The sequence below is a fragment of the Pundamilia nyererei genome, unplaced genomic scaffold, assembly GCF_000239375.1.
Source record: "Pundamilia nyererei isolate P.nyererei 1_Seehausen unplaced genomic scaffold, PunNye1.0 scaffold00055, whole genome shotgun sequence".
Lineage (NCBI taxonomy): Eukaryota > Metazoa > Chordata > Actinopteri > Cichliformes > Cichlidae > Pundamilia > Pundamilia nyererei.
In genome coordinates, this window is record NW_005187456.1 from 1,947,165 (window position 1) to 1,973,911 (window position 26,747).

The window sequence follows — 26,747 nt, forward strand, 5'->3', positions numbered from 1 at the left end:
GGAACAGCACTAGTCCCGAGAACCAGAAGCTCAGACAAGTATCCAGCCACTCGGACACGTCTAGCCTGATTTCTGCAGCAGACACTTCACTCAACCACCTGTTGCCAAATCAGTGAAAGCATTTATTTGACTCACTCGTGGTGTGAGATCTCTGAGATCATTCAGATCACTGCAGATCTGAGAGCCGACATCAGCAGATGATGAAGATGCAGCAGCACTCGCACATCTTTCTAGCCCTTATCCTTGCAGTCTTCATCTTTAGGATAGCTCTGTCTGGTCCCTCTGCGGTCAGAGGTAGGTGGTCTTTGCATTTGTCTTACTGTCATGTGCTTAAAAATCAGCGACGGGGGAAACTACTGATTGCATGACAAGTGAGGTATTTGTTACATATTTTAATGAGTGATCATTGTGGTTTTCTTCATTGTAGTTCTCCTTCTATAGTTTAAGATCACCAGATTACCAGCCTCCCTGAAAACACCACTTAAAATTAAATACATACAGACTCTTCAGATTTAAAAAACCTGCTGACCGAAAATTTTTTTTGCTAAAGTGCCTCCACTCTGACATCTACAAAAATCAGCTTGAGGTCTCCAACTCATCAACACCACCCCGTGTATTGAGTCTTATGTCTAATTTGATTCTTGCAACATTCTTGGAAAAACACGAAAATGTTTTACATGTTATGTAATTATCCAGATACCAAAGTACACACACAAAGTAAAGCAAACTTTGAGACCGTGCTTCATAGCCTTGATGTATTTTGTGACTAAAACTTGGGTGCCCTTTAAAGATTTGGATGGTACGAAAAGTGATTTGGGGTGAGAGGGCTGGAGTTGGTGAAAATAAAGGCTGCTTCCAGTGTGTAATCTGCTCACTGAAGTTGGCTTACAGACAAATCTCAGTGTGCAGCTTTGGCAGCTAGATGAAAGGGGCTGTGTGTATTGATGCTATGGGAACAGAGGGGTAAATGTCTGTATCGTTCTACTTGGACCAAAGATAAAACCTGGTTTGCTGCAAAATTAGTTTGCTTTATTGTCTGACAGATAGAGCAAAATATATGGATGTCAGTCTACTTTACAGTGCTTTTAATTCTTAGTTATGCATTTGTGCTCTTAAACATTTTTCCCATCTGTATCTGAATGAGTTAAATCTCTGCTAATGCTAAAATTATTTACCACTATCCCACTTGAGGACAATATATTGTATAGGATGCTAACTGCAGCTGTGCCAGACCAAACATGGCCTCGTGCAATGTGGAGATTAATGAGAGAGAAATATGGCAGGAGAGAGGAAAGTGGACAAGATTAGAGGACAAGAAAGATGAATTCAAAGCACTTTAGGAAGTTAAAAAGAGGATCAGGTTGATGGAAGGATGGCTATTGAGTCATGCAGGATGGCAGAGATGGAGAAAAGGCGGTGAAGGACGAGATGGAGCTACGCCATAGGAACAAGGGAAAACAGCTGTTCCTTGCAGTTGAATCTGACATGGGGGGATATTAAATGTGAGCGCGGCGAGACCTGCATGGAAGCCAAAGTTGGGGTAAAAAGCAGGAGTCAAATTCCAGGCACAATTATCTGCTGCTAGGCTGCAAGGTACGGTCTCCTGCTGAATTACAGTAGATATTCTCTGGGCTGAATTATCCTGGTCTGGAGTGGTTCTCATTAGAGCCATTATAGGTCAGTTTTTCAAACACCTGCTGCTTTGGCTGGCACGGGGCTCTGAGAAATGTTAACACTCCATTTTGTTACATGAAAGTGACTGTTATACCAAGCTCCATAAAACATCTGTCTGTCCTCACAGGAAGAGGAAGCCAAGTCTCTCTACGTCTTTACTTCCAGGACAGAAATCTGAGAGGCCAAAATACTCTACACCAGATCAGAGGATACTGGGAAGGATATCATGTTTGTCTATATAGTTAACGCGGGCTTCAGAGCAATAATCACAAGCATTGTATTGAAATTTGGTTGGCTGTGGTGTTCGGCTGCTCTGACTCAAGACAAACTAACATGAAACCACTGTTCTGTGTCACTTCCATCCACCAAAACTACTTCAAACAAAGACAGCAACATTTCTTTTCCATTGCATTTTGAAAACAAAACAAGCCTCGTGGCCTCCTTCAGATTTGTTTTTATGGGGAGGTTGTGTTGGGTTTTGCATCTGTATTTATCATCCATTGGTTCTCAAATCAGCATGAGTGGAAAAGTCAGTCTATTTGTTCTCATTTAGTACAATCTACTAAATCAAGAGAGGGCTGCTCATGGTGAAGATTTGTAGTTTGATAATGTCAGACATTTAATCATAATGTTTTAAAGCCAACAAACCATATGTTATGCAGATCCATGTTGCAATGTTTAATTTTAATGACCAAACATAAAAATATCACGTTGCACTCAGGTTGAAGCTTAAGAGAGCAACTGACAACCCAATTAACCTACTCTCTTCACTGCAGGATCATCCATCAGTGATCCAACACGGCCTCTCTGCAGAGCCAAGATTAAGTTTCCCATTTGAGGGTGTTTCTCTATATCCAGCCAGCAGGATTACGTTGTCTTGATATCAGTCCAGGGTGACTACGAGCCGAATTGTTTGTTGTGTGATGTGGCAAAGTTTATTGCATAATCCGACAAGTTTATAGGCCAACTCCCAGTGTTATGATTGATGTGCTTATACAGTATTCAGTGATGAATGGGCTTCACCCCCCAGTGCGTGTTTGTGTGTGTGCAACATACAGATGAAACTGATTAAAACAGGTTGGCATAGTAGCAGCTTTTTAAAATCAGTTTTCTTTCATTCTTTTTGCAATTATGACATTTTCTCTTCTTCTCAGCATTGATCGTTATCGTTTTCAGACTCCTATCCTTCCTCAGAACATGGATTTTTCTTTTTAACCCTTTAAAGCCAGTTGGAGCGGGCACGCTCCGTTTTGCGTAACTATTTTTAAATCCCGGTAGCACTGCAACCACGTAAGCTAGCGCAATAATTTTTTTTGCATATGAAACCGGAGGAGTTGTACTTACATCTTATGCCATCAGCTTGTCCTAAGTCACGGTTTCCTTCCACATATAGCTTTGCAAAAACTGCATAAAAAGCACTTGCAGCGACAAAGACATAATATTCCAGAAACATGCTTTGCCGATCTGATCAGCTGTTTCCTATGTCCATCACATGCCCGCCATGACCTGCCCGAAACCGGAAGTGGCACCATTTTGCGGAAATGTAGTTTTTTACCATCAGGGCCTTGTGAGCCTATACTGGTGTTTTTAAAAGTTATGTTTGACTTCATGGCTTTCTGTGTTGTTTCTGGGATGCTTAGGACTCATATTACATTGCTGGAAATAGTTTATTTTGATGCATATGCTGTTTCTTGCAAATTTGCACTATAATATTTATTTTTGTTTTTCCTGCAGTATATAAAAATTGGTGTATTTCAAAAATAAAACTATGAAGACACTCGAAATAAATTTCCTGTGGTGGGAAACTATTTTGTGCAACTTTTTTGTATTTACAGTTTTGAGGGATAAGCCTCTTAAATTTCTCTAACTAGAAATATATGTTAAAAAAACAAAAACGATTTTCAAATTTTCTGTAGTTTATTGCACTTTTTTGCAATTTATGTAATTACTATGCACCTAATGCATACATATTATTAAAATTTGGGCTATAATGGTTGTATTGATGTATATCAACTTGAAATGCTCCCAAAAATGGCTCCACAACATGTAAAAATATAATATAAGCTTTGGCGGACTTGGTTCTATGGTAGGTCTTAAAGGGTTAATATCACAAGCTTTTCTTCAATGTTTCCTTAAGTCTTTCTGCCATGATCTCCACCATACTCCTAGCTGGTGTAGCATGCTATGCGTGTGTTGGTCTGCTCCTTCAGCTAAGGCAAACTAATCATTGCTCGCTGAAGTGAAATACCTACTGGCGTACCAGCACAGAAATGATACTTTAACACTCTAGGATATTGCCAAGAGATTTACTCAGTGCTGGATTAATCAACATCGGGTTAACTTATATGGCAAAAGGTTCATGTTCATACAAAAGTCCCACTCTCCAGCTTTAACATGGACCGATTATGCGACTCTTATTATTGATCCCATGGGCAGAGCTGCAAAAGCTCCTCCAGCACGCTTTTGTAACAGGTCACAGATCTAAACAGGAAAAAATGAATTTGTTGTTTTGGTTCCCTTTTTTGACCCTCCTTTTGGCCTGTTCAGCACTCCATCCTTGGTTATTAGGGGTAAGATTTTAATTTCAGCTCTGAACTCTTCTAGGTGCATGTGAGAACACTAATGTCTCACACTGTTTGACATTAAATGGTCCATAACTTGCCAGGTCTTTGTGTGATGATGGTTTGCTCTGATTTAAGAGAAGCACAGGTAATGATGGTCTTGTGAGTGGCTGTCCTGTGTCCTGCCCCCCTCTGCTTTATTCGGGCTACACCCTTGCCTAAATCAAAACAAGTATTTTACAGCAGCAAACGTAAAAGTAAAAGTTACATTTCATGTGTAAAAACAGCTTGAACATTAGTGCTTTTCCTTTTCACTGTACTTGATTTATTGTCAGCACTTTGACTGGATTCATTCCTAAACCTTTATTCATTTTTCTCTGGAAATACAGATAAGCCTTAACAGTGTGTAAGCGTTGCATGGGCCAGATGACCGGGCTTTGGGCAGGTTGTCATGGGGCAGATTCGATGTTTGCTTGTTCTGGAGTTTGAAACGTGTTGCCAGAAGTTTCCTAATATTTTATGCACTCTGAGCCCATCTCACCCTGCGCCAGTTTCTTGTTTTTATCGGAAATACTGATGTGAGAATCGAAACAAATGCAGATTTTATAGGAAACACATCGCTGGAAAAGCATAAGGGTATTTTTCAAATCCAGGGCTTCCCCCTCTTTCACTGTCAGTGTCTGTTTTGGCGTTTGGCTGCTTCCTGGCAGTATTCCTCCTGCAAAGTTCCACTATTTCATTTAACTGAAATATGAGCCAAGGACATGTGCTGTGGAGACTATGATACAAGTCGTAATCCAAGCAGAAAGCCCGTTGTTTTAAACCTTGTAGACTATGAGCAATTTAGTGCATGTAGGCTCATTTGTGAGATCCACTGCAAAAAAATATTTAAAGATGCAGAGGATGACGTCACTGAATTAAAGCAGACTGACAGTCTTTCCATCATTACTGCTCACAGCGTATTATCCAAGTGTGCACTGGTGTTTTTGCTTTACATGTGCATCAGGCAAGGGTCAGTCACACTCCTGGAGCAGCTGCACTTGTCTCAGTTCTCTGATGTTTATTAGTATTCCTATTGTAAATTGGCTAATTGTTAGCATTCCTAGTTATTGGCTAGTGTGACAGGCCACATGACAGAGGCAAATAATGAGAAAAGGTAAACAAACTTTTCCACATATTGTGTTTGAAGACACGGAGAGTTCCTTTTTCCTTGACTTCATGATGATGCCAACTTTTCAGGAATTTATGACACCATTTAATATAGATAAGCAGATTGTTTTAAAGCCAAGACAGATCATTTTCCATGGGACGTGTCAGCGCTGAAGGTTTCTTCTAGGTCACCATGAAAATACAGCCATGGTGTGCATTCTGGGGAAGCTCTCTTCCTCTTTAGTGCCTGTTCTCATCTAGCATTTGTCCTATCTGACTGGGACTGTATTCTTTGTGTTTGTGTTTGCCAGTTTTCAAATCAAGACAAGAATGTTCCAGCTTTGCTGATCTTTTTTTTTGATATCTGAAATGATCAAAGATTGGATATGCACTGCTGTTTTTAAAAGCTGCTTCAGAGCACTTCAAAGTCCTTGATCACTGCAACAAGCTGCAGTTTATGATGTTTGTAGTTTGCAGAAAACAATAATGTTCTTATCAATTTGGAAAGCAAGCAGACATGTGCCTGCTTAGAAATCACAACTATTGTCTTATACCTCAGTTGAACTTCAACCAGACAAATCTCTGCTTTTACTGTACTTGCTACTTTGTTGCTTTTGAAGTAGTGGACAGCAGAAAAGTCTGAGAAGGTGTAGGTACTGAAAATGACAGTTTTTGTACCTCTGCAGAAAAAAGAAAGAAACAAAAGAAAATGTAAAAGAAAATACATAAATCTGATGCTGCTTCCTCAGTGAGACGCCAAAACATGAAAGTCCGCATCAGCACCACAGGAGACACCATTGTGATGAAGTTTTTGCGTCCCAACACTGACACCAGGCTGGAGGGATACATCCTGGGATACGGCGGCAGCATGTTCTCCAAACAGTTCATTCAGCTGCCAGAAGATGGAAAACCATATGAGACAGAGTTTGGTAAGAAAGCCTGGTGATGTGCCCTGCAGGACCAGGTGTTCATCAATACATTGTGTTTGCTGCTGAGGCTCAGAGGAAATATAACCTGCAGTTTGTTCTTCTGCTTTTAGATGCTGAGCCCAAGTACCTTATAGCTGTCCAGCCTATTCCTGCTAACGAGGTGAAGAAGCAGTGCACAGGTATGTCTGCTTAAAGCAAAGGAAGTTATCACCAATGTGACTTGCTGAAAGTGTTTTTTACACATTTAGTAAGATGCAAACCTTTTCTCAGGTAAAGTGGAATTGCAGAAGCCGCTGCACCTGGTCATTGGGTCGGTGACGCCAACCTCAGTTCTTCTGTCCTGGGGGACACTGCTGAAAACCCCTTATGAAGGCAACATCATGAATGACTGTCTGGAGGATGGGTGAGTTTAAATGTGTCATTGCGCAAAGCAGGCTTTTCTTTAAAAAATGAGACAGAACCATTGTGACTTTGGTAATATAAACACAATATAATGTTAATATCTTATCATTTAGTCTGTTTTTTTAATTTTGGCAGTTTGGCAACATTATAACCAGGGCTGAACATAAGTGGTCCGCAGGTGCGCATTCGCTGTCAAAATAAAAGACGCGCACCAGATAAGAAGTTGGAACGCACGTTTGCGTACATAAGATGTTCTGGAGGAGGACACACATTTGTTCAGAACTCTTAAAGATGTCGAAGAAGCAAGCTCCATAAGCAATTACTTTGGTGTTCCTCCACCGCAAAAGAAGCGCGTATTCTCGGAATTTACGGATCTTGTGTACGGAAACGCGCGTTCCAACTTCTTATCTGGTGGTGCGTCTTTTATTTTGACAGCGAATGCGCACCTGCGGACCACTTATGTGCCGCCCTGATTATAACTATGTCAAATGAACAGTTTTTTAATTTAAAAAAAAGTTTTGCTGAATTTGTTTAAGAATAATTTAAGAGAACCTTCATTATGAATGGGGCTATACGGAGTGTGTTGCTGTTTTTATTGTTTTTTAAGGTTTGTGGTGAATTTTTGAATGTTTATATCACATAGACATCAGATATATCCATCTTTGGGAGGTATTAGTTGGAGTGATTTTAAAAATGTGTTATGTTTGCCAGCTCAGAGGTTTTGAAGTCACAAAAGCAAATTGGAGTATTCAATTGAGCTTTGTGCAGTTGTTGCTATCAATCCCACTGACCCAGCTCCTCAGAAGTGAATGAGGACATCTGTTATTCTAAGGATATGTTATGCACCCGTCCCTTTTACTGCTTGCAATATATTACTGCTTACCAGTGGCATAACTGTCACTGCAGCCAAACTAGACTAAATGCTTGTACTTTTTTCCTAAAGTACCAGTCTAGGGTTTTGAGATTTTCTTGTACCAATGCTGTACTGTTGTTACGATGAGCTCAGTAACAGCTGGTGGAATAAATCTTTCTCTGTCCAATCTCTATCCTCTCACACACACACATTTGCTGCAGAGAGTCTGGAATAAGTGCACAAACAGTAAATGAGTCCCTGAAGCCTCTCGTGTTACTTAGCAGTGGATCCAGGGCAGCCTGTGCACACAGGTGTTTAGGAGTCAACAATCTGTGACACAGATTGTGTTTGATGAAGTACTACTTTTTTTTAAAGTGACGGTTCTGTTGTTTGCAACAAATCTTCCAGTGGTTAAATATTATTTTCATATGTATGTCTTATATAAAGATTAATAACCATGTGTTTGTTGGTTCTGTTAAAGGAAAGGAAAGAAACTAAGTTGTGCCACAGACTCAAGTTAAGTCAAATCACGACCTCACTGTGCAGTTCAGATGATGGCAGCGATACACAGCAATAAATTTGATTGAACCATTTTCAGAGGGATTTCTGATTTTGACTCCATCTTTTAAGAAGATGGGTTCAAGGCGCCCCATGTAGCCAAGGGAAGTCCAAGAGAAATGGAAACGTGGCATGGAAAGATTCGTTTGTCACTTTGCTTAATGAAATGGAATTAATTGACAGCATCGTTAGCACGCGAGGTTTCGCTAAAAAGAAAATGAAAAAATATTACAACAGTAGCATCGTATTCTCCTTGTACTTCTTGCATCATGCCTCCAGATGTGATCATTAGTGGATGCATTGTGTGTGAGTTGTTCTGTTTGTTCTGTGTCTTGTTCTCAGACACTACACAGTGCGTTACCGTGAGAAGAACAGGAAGTGGAACTACCAGACCTGTCCAACAAGCGATACAGTCATTGACAAACTGAAGCCAAACACAGTCTATGAGTTTGGTGTCCAGCCAAATTCTAAGGATGGCACCGGTGTGTGGAGCAGGCCGGTTGTTCACAACATCAGCATGCCAGGAGTCGAAGGCAAGTTTGACTTCTTTGCTTAGCCATATTATCACCTTCTGTAGCAAATACCTCGAATCTGACTACAATTCTTTTAACATCTTAATAAAAACATGGATTGACAGGTAGTGCTAGGAAAAAGGTAGAAATTTCTGGGACAAATGCTACAACTCATTCTCGTATAAGAACAGAGTCATAAGAATCTGGTTGTCTCGTCGTCTGAGAGCAGGTTAAAGACAATTCAGCATTCAGTCTGACATGTGCAATCCCAAAATCTGCTCTGTTAAAGACTAGAGGACTTCAGGGCTGCAGTGCATGTGTAGATAGGGCTTCAGTCTTTACCGATTATGTGAGCATGACAAGGCTACAGTGCAGTACTGCATTTCCAGTTACTGAATCGAACCATTTTTTTTCCTTTCACATTGTTTCTTCCACTGAAGTCACTTATTTACTGATTCTTCTCTTGTGTTTCTAGAGAAGGTCATCAGGAAAATCTTTAGGCCTCCAGTCAGCCCTGCGGTATGTAATGGACACAGCCAGTTTGTTATTGAAACAAACCTAAATATTCAGTGTTTTATTCTATTTTTATGTGGATACACGTGCTACTAGAGGTCGAATAGGCTCAGTATTGCAGTAAACAAGTGTGTGTAATGAAATGGCACAGGTATACTTCCATTTATCAAAGAAAACAAAAAGGAACTGGTTGTGCATTTGGAACGGGCAATCTGCTTTAGAGTCCTTGTACACTTTGGTGAGCTTATGCTATTCTCAGGGTTGTTTGCCTCATTAATTTTCCATCCAACTGCTGAATGGAAACGGCATTGATGCAGCCAGGACTGAGAGAGCAGTCAAGCCAAAGAGAGCAGTCTGCAGCTACAGCTAACTTGAGTGGGGATTAAAAAAAAGGGAGATGAGTTGGAGGCACAAGGGAGGAGGGATAATAATGCTGAAAAGAGTTCAGAAAAGAAAAGTGGCACAAATTTTCTAACAGCGCGGCTCTGCTCTATCATGCCAATCTCACAAAACAGCACAGCTGTTGAGATTTAGCCTCAGGACTTGCCCTTAAAGGAAAGCTTTGAATAACAAGAGTCTCACTAGGGACTTTACCAACTTGACATGGTGTAAAGAGGCCATAGGTTATAGATTATGCAACAAAGGAAAAGACACGGTACAGCCCAAATACTAATTCTTTTCACCTGTTATGATAGTCATAGACTAAACCCACTTTTTCTTCATGTCTTTTTTGCCCTTCACCCATCAGAAACCTGTACCTTCAGGTCCCCATTCCTTGCCCTCATTTCCTCACCTCACTTCCTCAGGTAAGCAAACAGAGAGACACTGCTGAGTTGAATTTGATGCAGAAGGCAGAATCTACTGCTGCTTAGAGATCTCTGTTTGAATTCCTTTCCACTGACCCCTACCTTAAGATTTAACACTGGAAATATTAATAAAGCCATAATTTATTGTTCTGTGGACAGGATTTCCCCATATACCTCCAGCTTCTAAAATAATTTTACTTAGCTGGGCATGCAAAGTACAGTTTTTAACAGTACTCAGCACTGTATTCCAAACATCTACAAGAACTTTCCACGGATTTTCCATCTTTTCCAGCTCTTCTTTCTCTTCAAGTAATGCCTGAGTGACTCAATAAAGTTATGAAGAATTTTCTGTGGGGGTGATATCATCCGTTGGACTCCTTTTTTTATGTTCCTTAAAGTGATTTGTCTTTAATGTGATTATATGTTTGAGGTTGTTGTCATACCACAGCATGAATTAATCTCTCTGGTAATAAACAAGATAATCAAATGCTTAACACAATTCCACTGAACGCAGTCTAAAAAGATTAGTTTTGATAAGGTAAATCAACTAACTTTTTACAGCAATTATGATGGTGTGGAGTGTTGTAATGTTAGGCGGTGTACAGTAATGTCAAAAGGGTTGCTATTCACTTCTACATTTTAAAAGACGGTAAAGAGTATTAATACGACAGAGGGATGAAATGTCAGCATTGCATCTACAAATTGTTTCTGTTGACACCAAAATCAATTAATGCACATTTGAATTATTTCCTAATTTTAGCTCTCAGATATCACGTTTAATATTGGAGGATTAAACCAGCACTAAACATTTTTGTGCAAAACGTTTAGTGAACTGACTCTTTCAAAACACATTTTGCTGCTCTTAAATGACTGACTAATCATGATCATTTACCGCTTTTCAGAAGTGAAAATTAAGCCATTGTCATTTTTCTCTCCTTGACTTTAATCTCTGCTTTGTCCTTGTCAGTCCAAAACAAGACCAGGGGCAGACTGCCCTTCTCCAGGAACATAGCCACACAGACGACTCTTGGTAATGATTTTTCTGACCTAAAACTGAGTTCAGAGGTCAGAAAGATCTCTGGACCTCATGTCTGACACTGACTTCTCTATCGCTGTCGTGAAAGCTAATTTTTATTATACAAACAATATTGCCCTGCACATTCTACAGGTTGTAGACCCATACCTTTTCTCTTGGTTATACTAACATACACTATTTTTCTTAGCGCCAACCACAACCACAACCAAAACCACAACTACTACTAAGGAAACCCTGTCTACTCGTGGACCTGCACCTGCTGTGATCAACAAACAGCCAATTGGTAAACAGAGAATCATGGTTCTTTTTGAAAAGCTTCATGGCTCTCATTTCAGCATTTCTCATTGTGTAAAATGATGGACGGAATTGCACTACTTGCATGAGCAGCTGTTTGGGCTGCAGTAATGTGGGTGATCTTGGATGCATGGGATTTTAGGAAAACAACAAAGCTTGCAGAGATTGTTGATGATGTTCTCAGGGTTCAGTTGTTGAAAGTTAGTTGAACAAGCCTGCAAGCCAAAACGATTTTATATTCCAGAGATATTAGTGACTTTTAATGAGCTCTGAGAACCTCATTAACTGCTGCTCATTCAAAAAAAATTGATTTCAGTCATATCATACATATTCCAAATTATATCTCAGATATATCCACTGTATTTTTTAAAAAGTTTTTTGTATTTCCATGTCTAGCATTTTTTTTGTTGGTATGTTAAACTCTTTATTTTTATTTCAGGATTCACAGTGTGGTTATTACCATTTTTGGATGATTAGAGGCTTTTGCTTTTAATGCAGTGGAGTTGGTGGCAGTGGAAATCTGCATGAATAAACTGCATGATGGAATTTTTTCTCTTCTTCCAACAGGAACTTCAACAAACTATGTTATTCCTTTTTCTTCCCTGTATTTCACTGTCGTCTGTTCCCTCTTTTTTACATTTATGTTCTCAAACACAGGGATCTGCAGAAACACAGTGCTGGAAATGTATTTTGAAACCATGAAGGTAGACACTGAAACACAAAATGGGATATAGTCAGTTCCTCAAGTAAATGGAGATCATTCCAAACTTTTGGCCGTGTACGCCACCATAGTTTAAAATTGGATAAAATTGATCTGTTACTGAAGTTGTAGCTTTAATTCAAGGGGCTAACTATAATTCGAAATTACATCCATTTTCTACACAGCTCCCTGTGTTTTCAGGATATGCTAAATGTTAATGGGAGCAGTACAGACCAAAAGAGCAGAGACTTTGGTGCATGATCAAATCAACTGCTTTTTGTTGTTTGTTTTGTTTAAATCCATGAATCAAAGCTGAACGGCATTAACATCACTGTTTGTGCTGAGATCCACTGAGGTGGTGTATAGATATAAAGTTGTGAAAATGGAAAACTTTATAACAATACTATTGTTTTCCTCGTTTCCTTCTCTTCTTTTTTGACTTCCTCTTTTTCTTCATTCTCGCTCATTGATGGGAACATCTCATTAGATTGAACAACCAGGTTAGAATGGTCTATCAAACTTCCACACTAAGTCATCATAACCAGTGAATTTAGATGCTCATCACACTTAACAACAATAGCCTTTCCTGTCATAACACATAATACCTGCACAAGCTCTATCTGCCATTGAAATTGCACTTGGCCTATGAGACAAACATAGAGCAGTGTTGCTTGTTTTCTTTTTTTTTTCAATAATTGCTCTGAGTAGCACATCAGTTGGTCTAAACTGTTGGCTCTCTTGCTTTTATGTCTTTCCTGGATGATGAAAAAAAAATGTATATATTTTTTTTACATTTTGTAAATGGAACAGAAGATTATTTTTGAAATTTTACAGTACACAACTGTGGCTTCATGGGCATCTTTTCTTTTTCTCACATAACCCAGGAGGAGGAGACCTCTCCAGATCTGAGGTCCCATTAACTCCCAAGCTCCATCCTTTACTACATATAACAACCACCATGGCACCTGTGCCAGTAGTCCAGGCAAATGTGGAGAATCATGGAGGGCACGTACAACCTCAACCTAACTTGAAGCTCCAGCAACAGTATTCAGGACTACCAAAGCCCAAACCCCAACAGCCTCAAATGAAGCCCAGAGTTAATGCTCAACGTCTCCCAAAGCCCACTGACCAAACTGTGACACAACCCCACACAACACCCCAAATCAAAGTCCAAACCACATCAAAACTCCACATAACACCCCAGTCTATAATTCAGATCCAACCACTACCCCACACAACACCCCAATTAAAGGTCCAAACCAAACTACAACCCCACACAACACCCCAGTCCAAAATTCAAATGAAACCACAACCCCACACAACACTCCAGCAGAAAGTCCCGATCCAACTACAACCCCACACAACAGCCCGTACTAAGCTCCATGCACAGCCAAAACCCCTATCAACAGCCCAGCCTATATTTCAAACAAAACCTCAACTGCAAATCCAAACAACATTCCAGCCCAAACTCCACACCCAACCTCAACAACACCTGGCAGTATCCCAGCCTACAGAGCATACCCACCCCCTTTCACTGCCTCAGACAAAACCAAAACCCCAATCACATCTTCAAACCACACCACATCTTGAATCAGAACCACAGCCTCAGCCAACACCCTACACCAAACGCCAGGCCCAACCACTAGCACAAGAGGAACATAAGACCCAGACACAGCCTCAGAGACAAGATCAACTAAGTTCCCAAACCACTCCTGTGCCATCTATTCAATCCACTTATCCAATACCCCAGCACATTCCCTATACCAAGAAAAGACCGCTAAAGACTCAAACTCAACCTCAACCTCATCCACAAAATAAATTTCCAAATCCACCACATAAACCAAAGACACCACAACAACAGCCAGGTGTAAGTACCAGGCGCAAATCTGGAATCCAACCAGCATCAAAACCAAGCATAATTTCTTCCCATTCCAAACCCTCAACACAACCCGAGCCCAAGAACCAAACTAAGCCCCAACCACTCTCTCAACCAAAAAGGCAGCCCAAGCTTCACCCATCAACTCAACTTCCAAAAAGTCATTCAAAGCCAATAATTAGGGATAAGCAAAACTCTCCACCAAAAATTCTGCCACACTTAAAATCACAACCTCCAAAAAATACCCAGGACCATGTTGTACCTCAACCCATTACCAAGCCACAGTTTCCATCAAAGGCCCAGTCACAACCCCAACTTCCATCTAAGCCCCAACCTAAACCTCAAGCTGGGCTTCAGCCTCACTCCAGGACCTACTCTGATCCCACCAAGGTCACCTCAAAGCAGGCAGTCCCTACGGGTAAAGACCCTACTTTTCAATCCACAATTTGTAATCTGCAATTTAAGCATTAAAATCTTAGCTATTAATTGTTATTATTTAATTTTTAATGGGGGCGGAATTAGTTTATGAAGAAACTGTTTTAAAGAAAGAGTTCTACATCTCTTATCTCAGAAGTAGCTAGAATGTATCTTTTAGTAAGTTACATATTTTGATAGTAATCCATACCTTAGTTAAACCCAAGAGGATAACTGCATGACATGTGTATGAGTTAATTCTTAAATATTGTGATCACAACTTTTGTCAATGCATTCATTTTGAAACCAACAACTGGCAAATAGTAGTAGGGTAAGCCCCCTGTAAAAAAACAAAAAAACAAAAAAACTAAAACTATGTTCACATGCATCTTATACCAGATATAAAGTGAGTTTTCTTTCACACAGCTCCTAGTCCACAAGAAGAGGGCAAGCCTCTACCAAGACCTGCCCTGGCTACAGAGAAGGCTGGTAGATACAATCATGGTAAACACCATGACAAGTTTGTCCCATTACCATCTCTGCTTTTTTGTCAAGCCACACAGAGAATGGTGCTTTGAGTTGTATTTCAAACCATTTGACAATGTCACTGCTTCCCCATCTCCATCTCCATCCAATCACCCCACACACCCTGTCCTGTTGTTGTTCCTGTCTCCATGTGTGGCTCCATCTTCAGTGCAGCACACTTCACCTCACCCCTGCCCATTCGCAAACAAATTAGTCTGGCTAGCTTTCGATCTCATTTATGGCGCTCTGTCATTTCATCCAGTGTCTGCTCCTCTGCATTCTCTTTCACGTACATGCTTTACCATTTATCCCATCTAGGTCAAGCCTTCCAGCTCCCAACTAACTAACTTCCAGTTGCCTCTCTACTCATCTAGGTCCTGGTGTTCTCGGGTCGTCTGAAGTTCCTCGTTCTCCCATTAGCTCATCTGTTCCTACAGCAGGAAGAAACACCACCCTGCGTCGCACATCGGTTCCTTCTCATTCCACTAATCATGTTGCCAGACCATTCTCACAATCCAGGACAGTCACTTCCTCTCACAGTTCCAGCACACCTGGCGGTAATGGAATACTCACTTTCCCTTCACTTATTTCTTTTTCCAAGCAGCTACCTCAGGTTATTACCTTCTCTTAGCACGCTTACACACACTACAGCTACAGAAGAAGATAAACAAACTCATGACTAGTGATTTTAGCTACACGATATGTGGTGAGAGCATACCGTAGTCAATCAATTTTGTCCTCTCCACATTCTGCCACATGTGCTTGGTATGTATTTAACACTTTTACCACGAGCAGCAATGGCGTCTATGGTATAAGGGTCGTTAACATGATTTACGGTCCCTCTCGCTGGCCAGGTGGGAAGTCTGGCCTCAGCACTGGCCAGGACACATCACATTTTACGCCACCAATGCCAAGACAAGTGCTGTGCCGACAGCCACCACAGTCCTTCTTTCTCTTCTGTATCTCTTTTTCTTTTAAACATACGCTCCTGTTCACTACCCAGATATCTCGCCTTTCTTCTTATTTGGTACTGGTATGTTTTTCCTCAGTGGCACAAAACATTATATAACAGACCTTTCTCTCCCTCCAGCAGCCAGTGGGGCGCATCATAGGGGCAATGCTCCTCCTAGACGTATCGTGTGGCCCAAAGAAAAATCTGGTAAAGACAAACCAAGATAATTGCCTTCCAGTGTTCCTAACTCACTAACCTCAGAGGCACTGTCACGCCCCATCCCACTTCATCACACTGATCTGTGCTTTTTGTCACAATGCACTTCCGCTCTGTGACTTTCAGCTTATCCGTCAATGTGACAGTGTTTCCTGGTCATGGTCTGTGTTGTCTGATGTGTCCAGTCCCAGAGGCTTTCACTTGACTGAGACTGAAGCCACACATTATGAAATCTATTATACAACTGTCTTCATATTACCAAGTCTAAAGCACATATGGACTGGTTTATGTTAGTCTGAGAGCGCTAGCTGGGAAAGGTGAATGTGGGTTGCCCCTTTTTTTGGTGATTCACATTGTTTCCATTCTGCCAGGCAGGCTCAGTTAATTAGAATAATTGAATCCATCCCAAATAGTAATGCAAACCACGTCTGGACCGCATGTATTAATGGTGGCGCTCTGCTCACTCCTTGTTGTTGGGAGTTGTGTAGAGCAGTTCAATGCTTCAGTCCCATGTCACAGCTGTTATGTGTTATTTCTGGAAACTTGGACAGTTTCAGAGGTCTTCAAGGAGTCGCAAGGCTCTCTGGAAGCAACTCTACAAAAAAAGGAACATTTATTTTGCCTGCCGCCCTGCTCATCTAAGCACAAAATCTCCCACTGACTTTGTTTAAAGGACAGCATCTACACATAGTTCACCTTCCTGCCTTTATAAAGTAACGAAGTTGTTCATGTTGATATCAAAAGCTTTGCATACTACACTAGCAGCTGGTACAGAGTGTGTGCTTTTAATGAAACTAAGAATTAGAGCGTGTCCACAATAGCTTTATAGAGCCGAGTTTCACACTGGCACTTAAACTTGAAATTGTTTTTGAAAGCTGTGCTTATAGTTGGATGCACGTGTCCGTTATTGAATCACATCCATGAAACACATGAAATCTGAGTGTGTGTTGCAAAAGTAATAACCCCGGTGTTGTGAGACGCTGGTATGTATTTCACTGGGAATATTTGTCTGGCCTGACCGTAAATCTTGGTGTTTTGGTTGCATATATTTTCACATTCTAACCCTAAAGAAGATGAAGTTATCTGACAGAAACCAGCGCTCACACCGCTGCTGCTGTTTTAAATCACAGATCTGAGTCAGATGTTTTTGGCATATTGCAGGCTCAATGTGGTGTTTTAGTGGTTTTATTGTGAAACATCAAACCAAACTCACCTGCTGTAGAAACTGTAGAGCAGCTCTCATCATGTCACACACTTTGTAGACATATTGTTGACTTTCCACTTTACACCTTGATGGCTCATTTCTTGTTCAGTTAACCATGACAGGGCTGTCAGAGCTGTCAGTTCTTCATATTACACATACCCAATCGACATAGTGATTTTATGGGCTATTTTTGGTAATAGTTGGACAACAATAGTCATTGTAAAAACAAAATATGCCCTCTTTCAATTCCAAGATTTCATGTGTCTGGAAAAATCTGGTACAAGTCAATTTCTAATAGTCCTGAAATACAGTACAATCTCAGATGAACAACAACACATGGCATATTACACTGTGTCATTATTAATTTAACAGAAACTATGCCAAAATTCAGAAGCAGTTTGCGAAATACTAACTGCATAATTTAGTAGCTTGCAGAATCACCTTTAGCAGTAGTATGTTGCTGTAGGAAGTAATCATTTCCTCTATGACTTGTAAGTTGTAGAAGTTTGTCCTGCTCTTCTTTACAACATTACTTCAGTCCATTGGAGTTTGCAGGTATTGGTTTATAAGGAGGTTGAAATCTGGACTTTGACTAGGTCATTGCAACACCCTGATTCTTTTCTTTTCAACTATTTTTGTTGTAGATTTCCTGCTGTGTTCGGTATCATTGTCCTGGTGCATGAACCAGTTTTGCCCAAGCTTTAACTGTTGGACAGGTGGCCTCATATTTGACTCTAGAATACTTTGGTATACTTTGGTGGCTTCCTCCGAAGGGTGGCTGGCCTCTCCCTTAGAGATAGGGTGAGAAGTTCGGCCATCCGGGAGGGGCTCAGAGTAGAGCAGCTGCTGCTCCACATCGAAAGGAGCCAGCTGAGGTGGTTCGGGCATCTGACAAGGATGCCCCCTGGGCGCCTCCTGGGTGAGGTGTTCCAGGCATGTCCCACCGGGAGGAGGCCCCGGGGCAGACCCAGGACACGCTGGAGAGATTATATCTCTCGGCTGGCCTGGGAACGCCTTGGTATTCCCCCGGACAAGCTGGAGGAGGTGGCTGGGGAGAGGGAGGTCTGGGCCTCTTTGCTTAGGCTGCTGCCCCCGCGACCCGACCCCGGACAAAGCGGATGACCATGGATGGATGGATGGATGGAATACTTTGGTATGCAGAGGAGTCCAGGTGTGGCTGCAAAACAAGTCCAAATCATCACCCCTCCACCACCATGCCTGACAGTTCATATCAGCTGTTTGTGCTGCCATGTGCTCTTTTTGGAGAGTTATTTTCTGGCAACCTTTCTGACCCAGTCACATTTGTTCAGTCTTTTTCTAATTGTACTATCATGGACTTTAACATTTAACATGTTAACCAAGACCTGTAGAGGTGCTCAGCTCTTTGGTTTTTTTGTAGTTTATCTAAGCATTGCACGGTCTGCCCTTGCGCTGTATTTGCTGAGACATCCACTCCTCGGAAGATTGGCCAGTGTCTTCAATCTTTTCTACTACTGAATAATTTTTCTCCTTGTAGAATAATGGAATTCACGTTATTTGGAAATGGCCTTATAATCCAGCCTGCAAACCACTGCTGCTTTTATAGAGGTGCACATATGCTTATGATCAGTTAATCAAGTGAATATGATTAGCAGCACTGGGCTGCCACTGGCCCTCTTAATTCCTATGGAACCAGTAAGGGTGTACTTAGTTTTTCACACACTAGGTTTTGTTAAATAAATCATGACATGGTCTAATATGTCATATGTTGTTGTACTGAAATAACATTAAAACTTGCTGAGGACCAGATTAGTTTTCATTATGTCCTTATATGTGAAATCTTAGAATTGATGACGATGTACTTTCTTTTTACCATGGCTGTACACTACATGTGAGTCAGATGTCCTCCTAGATTATATTTTCAGTGTTAATCATATTGATTCAGTTTGTTTTGCCTGACATCGCTGATTCATACTGACCATGGAGAAGTCAACTCCAGACAAACACAAATTAAATGTTTTTTTGGCATCTTTATATAGACAATTATTTTTTATCTTGTTGCCAGAGCGACCATTAATGAATATCCAAGATAAGAGATGACAAATGGCTCTGGAAATGAAACACAAACTTTAAAGCAGGTTTTCTTTAAAGAAGTCAAATATGAAACGCGTAAAGGCATTTTTATGTGTCAAGCCTCCCAGAGTTTCTCTACCTCCTCTGTGATAAAACGACATTAATTAAGGATGATTTTGCTTTTTGCAAAAGCCTAAAGTCAGAGCAGAATCTTCCTGATAAGAAAACTGAGTTTGACAGTTTGTAGCTGAGGTGTTTTCATTACAGAACCTTGCACTTCTTTGTGATCACTTATCCAAAACCACAAAAGCCAGTTCATTTCTCGTGTTCATTTAAGCAGCTCAGACTGAAATGATGTGGTACTGATTTCACTGTTTGGTCCGATTGTTACTATTATTATTATTTATTTATTTTGCATTCTTTGTGGAACATTTTTATGGTCAAATCCCAAACATTTTTCTAGTGGAAATGAGTCAAAAAATGCTTCATTACCCCAGAATTCAGCCTGCCTTGGTTTAAGTATTGGCTTTATTTTTTTGTTTCCTCACTTCTCAGTTCTGTAGATTTTAGGATGAGTGGTTCAAACTTTTATTTCCAGTTTTCACACCGACTTTACATGAGCTACAGGTTGCGGTACTCCTCTGTGGCAGGATTTTACCAAGAAGCTTTTGGGCACGTCACATGCAACCTGTCTGGCTGCTGCATTGTTGCTTTTATTATGTTTATGTTGTATTATGTGTCTTTTTATTTTCTTTTAGTGCAAGTATTTCTGCGTACGTCTGCTCTGATCCATCTCCCCTTTGAAATTTGACATTCTTCATTATTTTTGCACTCTTACATTAATCAACACTTGTTTTCAGTTTAGTGTCTGTTCTCCAGTGCTGACCACATTCTGCTTTGCTTTTCTTGTGAATTTTATTCTGAAAGAGACTCTGTTTCCCACAATTCCTTGCAGTTCTGCGTCCCTCTGTTACTGGCAACAAGAAGACCAACCTGGTGGCAAAGCCTAGCAGTCATGGTGAGGGCAACAGATGAGTGAATGCAACTGCACCTCACCCACATTCAGAGTCTCCCGAGTGTTAAAGGAGAGTATGGAAGAAAAATAATGCAATTCGAGTTTAAGTACCAGTTTGTCATAGATAAACAAGCTGATGTTTTTCTAACATATCAAGTTTTGAGTTAGTGAGGGAGAGGTTCTGGAAGACTGTTTCGTCCAGTCTTTATGTCTTTATGCTGCGTTTCATGCTGAGCAGACAGATATCAGTCTTTTTATCTGTCAGTACGAACATCTTCAAATCTGTTTCCAAAGATATCCAAACTATTGCTTTAAACTTCTTCCAGAGTGCCAAAGTTTGAAGTCTTCTTAACTGCTACATCTCCTGCACGAGCATCACTTGCTATCCTCTCTTCCCTGTAAAATAATCTTATTCAGTGTCTGTGTAATGTTTTCAAAACGAAATTTTAATAGGCTTGCAAGTGTGAAAGCATTTTTTTAAATACACCTTTTCCTGCTACACCCACCATATATTCAACTTAAATTCATGATTTTTATTTTTTATTTTTCCGAGTCAGTCACAGCTGCTCTGCTTTCATGTCCTTCACAGTTTGAGAACCACCATCGTAAGCCATCTATTATATTACTAACGCACAAAACTGCAATTATTCTGTATTTATCTCACCTTTTACATCTCAGCTGTCTCCCTGCTTAGTTTCTCTCACCGTTTTCATATAAATGCACTTAAGAGCATTAAGTAAGTGTTTTTGTGTGCATGTGAGCGCATCTGGGCACCCTCGGTCTCAGCAGTATGCATTCTGGCACCGCTCTTTCCCCTTTAAAGAACACTAGAGAGATTACTCGACGATCAATCTCTGATCTTTCAGCAGCCAGGAAAAGGCCACTGAGTTGCTCGGTGAGGATGGCCAGAGCAGATGGATTGCAACTGTGTGTGACTGTGAGTCAGACAATGAGGGAGAAGAACTGAACTCTCCTCCTGCTGTTCTGTCCTCAGATAAACCCATGGACCTGAAACAAGGAGGAAAGGCGTCTGTCCTGAAGCCGTTCCCGCTGGTCACAGCCAGACCCAAGCAAGAGCCCAAACAGCAGACGACCACCACAGCCCCTGCGCTAAACAGTACGAGCAGCACATTTTTGCAGTGTTTCTTCTGAGGAACATGATCACATGCATGCTAAATCACCTCCCTGTAAAAGGATAAAGACTGAATGAGTTTTGCAGACATTGCGTTAACAAAGACAATGCGTCGGTGATGCAGCTGGCAGATGTGTATAGTGGGGAGATAAAGAGAAAAGCAAACTTAAAAAGCACCAAGAAGCAGACAAAGAGTCTGAATGCAGGCCAGAGCAGGTGCTGGGCTAGCTGGTCACTGACCTGGGCCAAAGCTGTAAAATTAAAAGAGGGAGAGCTGCCAGGGACTCCTGGCTCAGCAAACTAACCCCATCTCCTCTAAACTGTTTCCTTTCCAGCCAGCCGTTTTGACATATATGAAAACTCCTCCATATTCAGGCCCCTGCCTAAGTCAGAGGTAGACAGCATGGGCAACCCACGCTTTATAGGTAAGATTTTAAAGTATCAATGATTTAATCAGTTCTTTAGTAGCACCAATTAGGGTCTTAATGTGACATGAATAAAATAAATTCTTAACATACCCACATACAGCTCCCCACGTCATCTACAAGACGGATAAGCCGCCAGAAGAGCCATGCTCTATCACCTCCTCCCTCGCTTACTTCCCCGATGAGGAAGGCAGCGATCAGAATGTGACCGGTCCTCCCCGCCTACCTCCATCCAACGTCACTGTGGTCACCGTGGAGGGTTGCCCGTCCTTTGTCATTCTTGACTGGCAGAAAACCGACAACGAAACCAGAGGTATGCACAGAAAAGGCTGACATTTCCGAATGGACGGAGGTTGAAACTGCCTCCCGGTGGCCTGAGTTGTATGAGGTGGCTGGATTTCATTATACTTGTTTGCAAGTCTTGATTAAGAGTTTAGACTACATTGTAATCTCTTTTTATTAACCACGTGTGGCCTTGTGGATATTACCCTAGATCGTTCTATAAAATATTAAGATGGTTTCTTAAGCTGTCTTATAAACCGAGTGCAACAAGTGAATCCAAGGTCTGCGCCCAGTGACACATCACGACAACAAAAACACGTGTTCTGCCTCTGGTTCTCATGTGTCTCTTATTAAGATATGTCACTGTTTTCGGGACGATTTCATAAATAGATCCAGGTGAAATGTTTTAATAAAAAGCACTATGTGAGTTCTCCCTTTCCTCTTTTTCTCAGAGTATGAAGTTGTGTCCACCACCACAGGCCCGAATGGAAGGCAGACGTCAGTATTGACAACCAACCAGACCCACACAGCCGTGGAGAATCTCAAACCAGAGAGCAGGTCCGCACCCCACAGACGTCCTGATATTATCCTTAATCTCGTTTGAGATCGAACACCACATTTGTTCATATAAATCTGTAGATGAACAAATACAGCCCGGCTGAACTAAAATGCCTGACTGCATTAATAAAGTTCACCGCTGATGGAACTAAGAGAGGCATATTAAATTGCACTGAAGTGCTCCGAGTTTGCGTCACTTAAAGTTAATTCCAGATTCTTCTGAACTCTTGCGCTCTTGCAGTGAGTCACATTTGGTTTTGCTCACACAAAATGGCCAAAGTGACACCAAAAAAAAAAACAAGACAAAAAACTGAGGAAATGTGGGTGGAGTGGGTCACTGAGTTTTCAATTAGATCTCAGCATCTGGAGTCTCAAGGCTCACCAGAACCCTCCCTGGGGCTGGGTTTGCTACATGAACAATTGCCAGCACATCTGAGCGCACCACGTGGAAGAACCATCAGCTCTGTGTGTGTTATTCTAAGTGTGAACCCACACTCAGCTGTCAAACACTGCTGTTTATTTTCATCTTTCAGCATATAATTATTATTATTATTGCCCTTAATATGTATTTCTTTTCAGTTATGAATTCACAGTAACACCGAGGAATGAGCTGGGAACGGGACCCTCCTCCGATCCTGTAACTTTTAGCACAGAGTCAGGCAAGTTTTACAGACCATCTAATGCAGGTCAAATCCACCATAAACCCCCACAGAAGAAACTCATTACTTGCATGTAAATGCCACTGTACATGTTACATTCCAGGCTGTGATTAGCATTAATTCTCTTGTACTATTAGGCGGTTGCTAGTCTAATCATTTCAGCATGGCACTGGGGAGCAAGCTGATTAAGGATCAAATCTTGAGGCTTGTCAAGCTCACCAGATGTCCTCTGAGGCTCATTTCTAACACATCATGCACCTGGTGATCACAGCATTAAGCTGAATTTGCTCCATTCATTAAGCAGCTGAAATGTGTCCTTGCGTTGATCAGCTCTTATGTTTTTAATTCAAAATGACAACACAGAGGGCTGAGTGCTTAGCTTAATTGGCCTCCTGCTCTTGTGCAATCAAAGCCCATCCTGTTGGGGTTGTACACTGTAAATAATATGCTAGACACTCTGAGGCAAGTCTGGATTTGACTGCCTGTTATATCTGAAATGTCTTAATGATGTTGTTCATTACAACTTTCCCTCCTGTCTGCAGCGGACCCTCGAGTGAGCGAGTATGTTTCAGGTGATTTGTTTTCCCCCTCTCTTCACAATATTTTAGCCAGCTCGACAAGTCAGAAATCAGTATTTCAGATTCTCTTGATATTCTGAACAAACCCCACAGGCAAAGATGCCATCTGGACTCAGTTTCCGTTTAAAGCTGATGCCCACTCTGAATGCAATGGAAAGCAGTTCGTGAAGAGAACCTGGTACCGAAAGTTTGTGGGCATCCAGCTCTGCAACTCCTTAAGATACAAGATCTACCTGAGCGAGACTCTCAATGGTAATTACGCAAACAAATCAGTGAACAGGAATGACACAAATCACATTACAAATCACTTGCAAACACAATCCTTAACCGGCTTGACTGGACAGCAGTACAGCCTGTTCTTTATCATAAAAAGCATAAAATTGGCCTCAACATGTAATTATTGATTTTTTTTAAATGAGTCTGTTAATGAATTTGAAGCAGTAGATTAGATTAGTTTAAAAGTTGATGCATGGAAATGAAATGTTTCCTCATAATTCTAAGAGGACATTGACCTGGCAGCTGCACAGGAGCTGCTTGTATGTCTGTGTAATGAGAAAAGGTAAACCAAAACTGATTAAAAAATAAAAAACAGCAATAAATGTGAAACAAGAAATGGAAATAATGTAAAAGAAAGTAGCACGCTTCATATCCAAGAAAACATGAAAAAGCTCAAAAGATTTCGTTCTGCAAAGCATCTTCGCATCGCACACCATTCAAACACCAAAGAAGAGAACGATGGTTCACATGCTTCTCTTGGCTCTTTCTTTCAAATTCATTTGCAATGAACTGGGAGTTAACTCGTTATGCGGTAACTAAACAATGACTTCCATTCTCCACTGCAGGGAAGTTTTACAACATAGGGGATCAGACGGGATACGGCGAGGACCACTGTCAGTTTGTGGATTCTTTCTTGGATGGCAAGACTGGCAGCCATTTTCTGGCTGACCAGCTTCCAAGCAGACAAGGTATTTTGGTTAGCTGTAAACAACCGCTGATTATTTAATGCCTTTAATTTAGCAGAGTCTCATCTTTCCTCCGTTTGTTGCCAGGCTTCTACAGAGCGCTGAGACAAGAGCCCGTTTCCTTTGGAGAGATCGGAGGAAAGTCGCACGCGACTTACGTAGGCTGGTATGAGTGTGGCACTCCCATACCTGGAAAGTGGTAAGAACCCACAGGACTGTCCAGGAGGATGGACTAAGTAGTGAGGAAGAAGATGGACATCAAAGACGCCTGAGTGATCCTGAAGGGAGGTGGGCTTTTCTTACGTGGACTCTGTAGACGGCGCTTTAAAATCACACCTCTGTCCTGGACGTGGACTTCTACAGAACTATTAGGCGTCACAAAACTCTCTAGAGTGCATTTCTTGATCAAAAATGTCCCTAGGGACAAAGGAATGCAGAAGTTGGAGTGATCCAAAATGTTGAACAAACAATTAATCACAAGAGAAAATGTTGGGAAGCTGGCTCCCAAAGTGTAATAACTTGATATAAAGTATGATAATATTTATCAAGAATATTGAATTGTGTGTGCTGGGGCTTTTGAGATAAACTAAAATACAGTATTTGTATTGAGCGCCCGCACTGGTCATGTGTATACAGACAGGTGCCAATCATATGTTCATTGTAAAGGTTGACTGTAAAATACACAAACACACAGTGACCTTCTGCTGGCCCTAAGGGATTATTAACAGTTGCAGTTTGCACAGTATTAAACATCCGCTCATATATGTATATGGTGTCCAATACAGTTTATTAAGTGTCCGACAGATGGTGGCACATTTCAGGTAAAAGAGAATAATCAGTGGTTCAGGCCAGCATTTCTATGGGAGCATTTAGAAATGAGACTTGATGCCATTAATGTCGGCTTGTCCTGTATTTTACAGAGTGAAAATATAATAGTGGAAACTGCACAAGTAGAATGTGTTCTCTTGTTATAGCTCTGCAAAAGGTTAAAATAAATTGTGGCCTATATGGCTACAGTGATGTAATGCATTGTATATAATTCCAGCAATTGATCGTGTTTTATTCTTATTGGCAAACAGACGGAGAAAGTTGGGATAGTTAGGGATATTATCTCCCTCGGGCACCACAGACTGACTGGTGTGTGTGTGTGTAATGGCATTAAAAAGGACTTTAGATTCGCAATTAAACCATTAACTCATAATGAGAGTGTTCAAGTAAGGTCAAAGGTATAAGAGCGGAAGTTGTTTAGTCGTAGACGTAAATGTATCCTGGGGTCTCACCCCCTGTTGGCTAACAGAAAAAAGTGCAGCCTAAAAGCACTAACACTTTGGCTTCACTTTCAGACGCGTACAGTCTTTACTTAGCACAAAAAAGTAATATAAAGGAGAAACTTCTGACCTGTTACTTTCAAGCACCTTTAAATCCCGCAAATCAACAGGTTATTTGACAATTTAAGGTTATGTGAACAGTTAACTACACCGTAACAGGTTGTAACAAGTCATTGCCTCTCAACCGGAGAAGACTAAGGTAAAGTTACCAGTCCTATCGGGAAATGGTCTGGTGTAATATATATGTTACATACATCTATGTATCTTTGTAATAAATGTGCAAACCAATGAAAACAGTTGTTTCTTTTTGCAGACTTGATGAATTTCAGAAGGGACTGGCAGTGATCTTGCCAGTCCTCTTTCAGTAAGAAAGCAACCCATTGCAACATCAGCTTTGCACACATGAGCACGCTTGGCATCAGTGCTGTAACAGAGGCAGACACAAAACCCTAACACTGTGCTATCAATAACTGGGGATCATTTACAGTGGACAAAGACATCTAGAAAGCAATCTGTCTGGCACGCACCAGGTGGTGAGAAATATTACACACCCTTGTCTAAATGTTATTAGCTCGGTGCGCT

The 26,747-nt window shown here is 41.1% G+C and overlaps 1 protein-coding gene across 5 annotated transcripts; it reads left to right on the forward strand.

The window, feature by feature from the left end:
• abi3bpa (ABI family, member 3 (NESH) binding protein a) lies at positions 1 to 26,453 on the forward strand. 5 transcript variants are annotated; one of them, XM_005733843.1, is made up of 23 exons: positions 1 to 294; positions 6,134 to 6,313; positions 6,424 to 6,492; positions 6,584 to 6,716; positions 8,469 to 8,659; positions 9,114 to 9,157; positions 9,900 to 9,957; positions 10,925 to 10,987; positions 11,181 to 11,276; positions 12,872 to 14,281; positions 14,704 to 14,781; positions 15,177 to 15,359; positions 15,893 to 15,961; positions 20,182 to 20,244; positions 21,236 to 21,358; positions 21,709 to 21,798; positions 21,902 to 22,111; positions 22,533 to 22,638; positions 23,218 to 23,297; positions 23,840 to 23,869; positions 23,969 to 24,127; positions 24,718 to 24,840; positions 24,925 to 26,453. In XM_005733843.1, exons 1-23 carry the CDS (start codon positions 198 to 200, stop codon positions 25,038 to 25,040), a joined length of 3,771 nt encoding a protein of 1,256 aa, XP_005733900.1. In that variant the 5' UTR covers positions 1 to 197; the 3' UTR covers positions 25,041 to 26,453. The 5 variants fall into 5 exon arrangements, with proteins under 5 accessions (XP_005733900.1, XP_005733901.1, XP_005733902.1 ...); XM_005733844.1 differs by having other exon boundaries at positions 15,896 to 15,961; XM_005733845.1 differs by lacking the exons at positions 12,872 to 14,281; positions 14,704 to 14,781.
• Positions 26,454 to 26,747: the final 294 nt, after the last annotated feature.

Excerpts from the sequence above, each read along its gene's own strand:
- abi3bpa (XM_005733843.1), top strand. The coding sequence starts at position 198 with ATGATGAAGATGCAGCAGCACTCGCACATCTTTCTAGCCCTTATCCTT. Across the intron at positions 295-6,133 it reads TGGTCCCTCTGCGGTCAGAG|TGAGACGCCAAAACATGAAA; the intron begins GTAGGTGGTCTT and ends CTGCTTCCTCAG. Across the intron at positions 20,245-21,235 it reads GGCAAAGCCTAGCAGTCATG|ATAAACCCATGGACCTGAAA; the intron begins GTGAGGGCAACA and ends TTCTGTCCTCAG.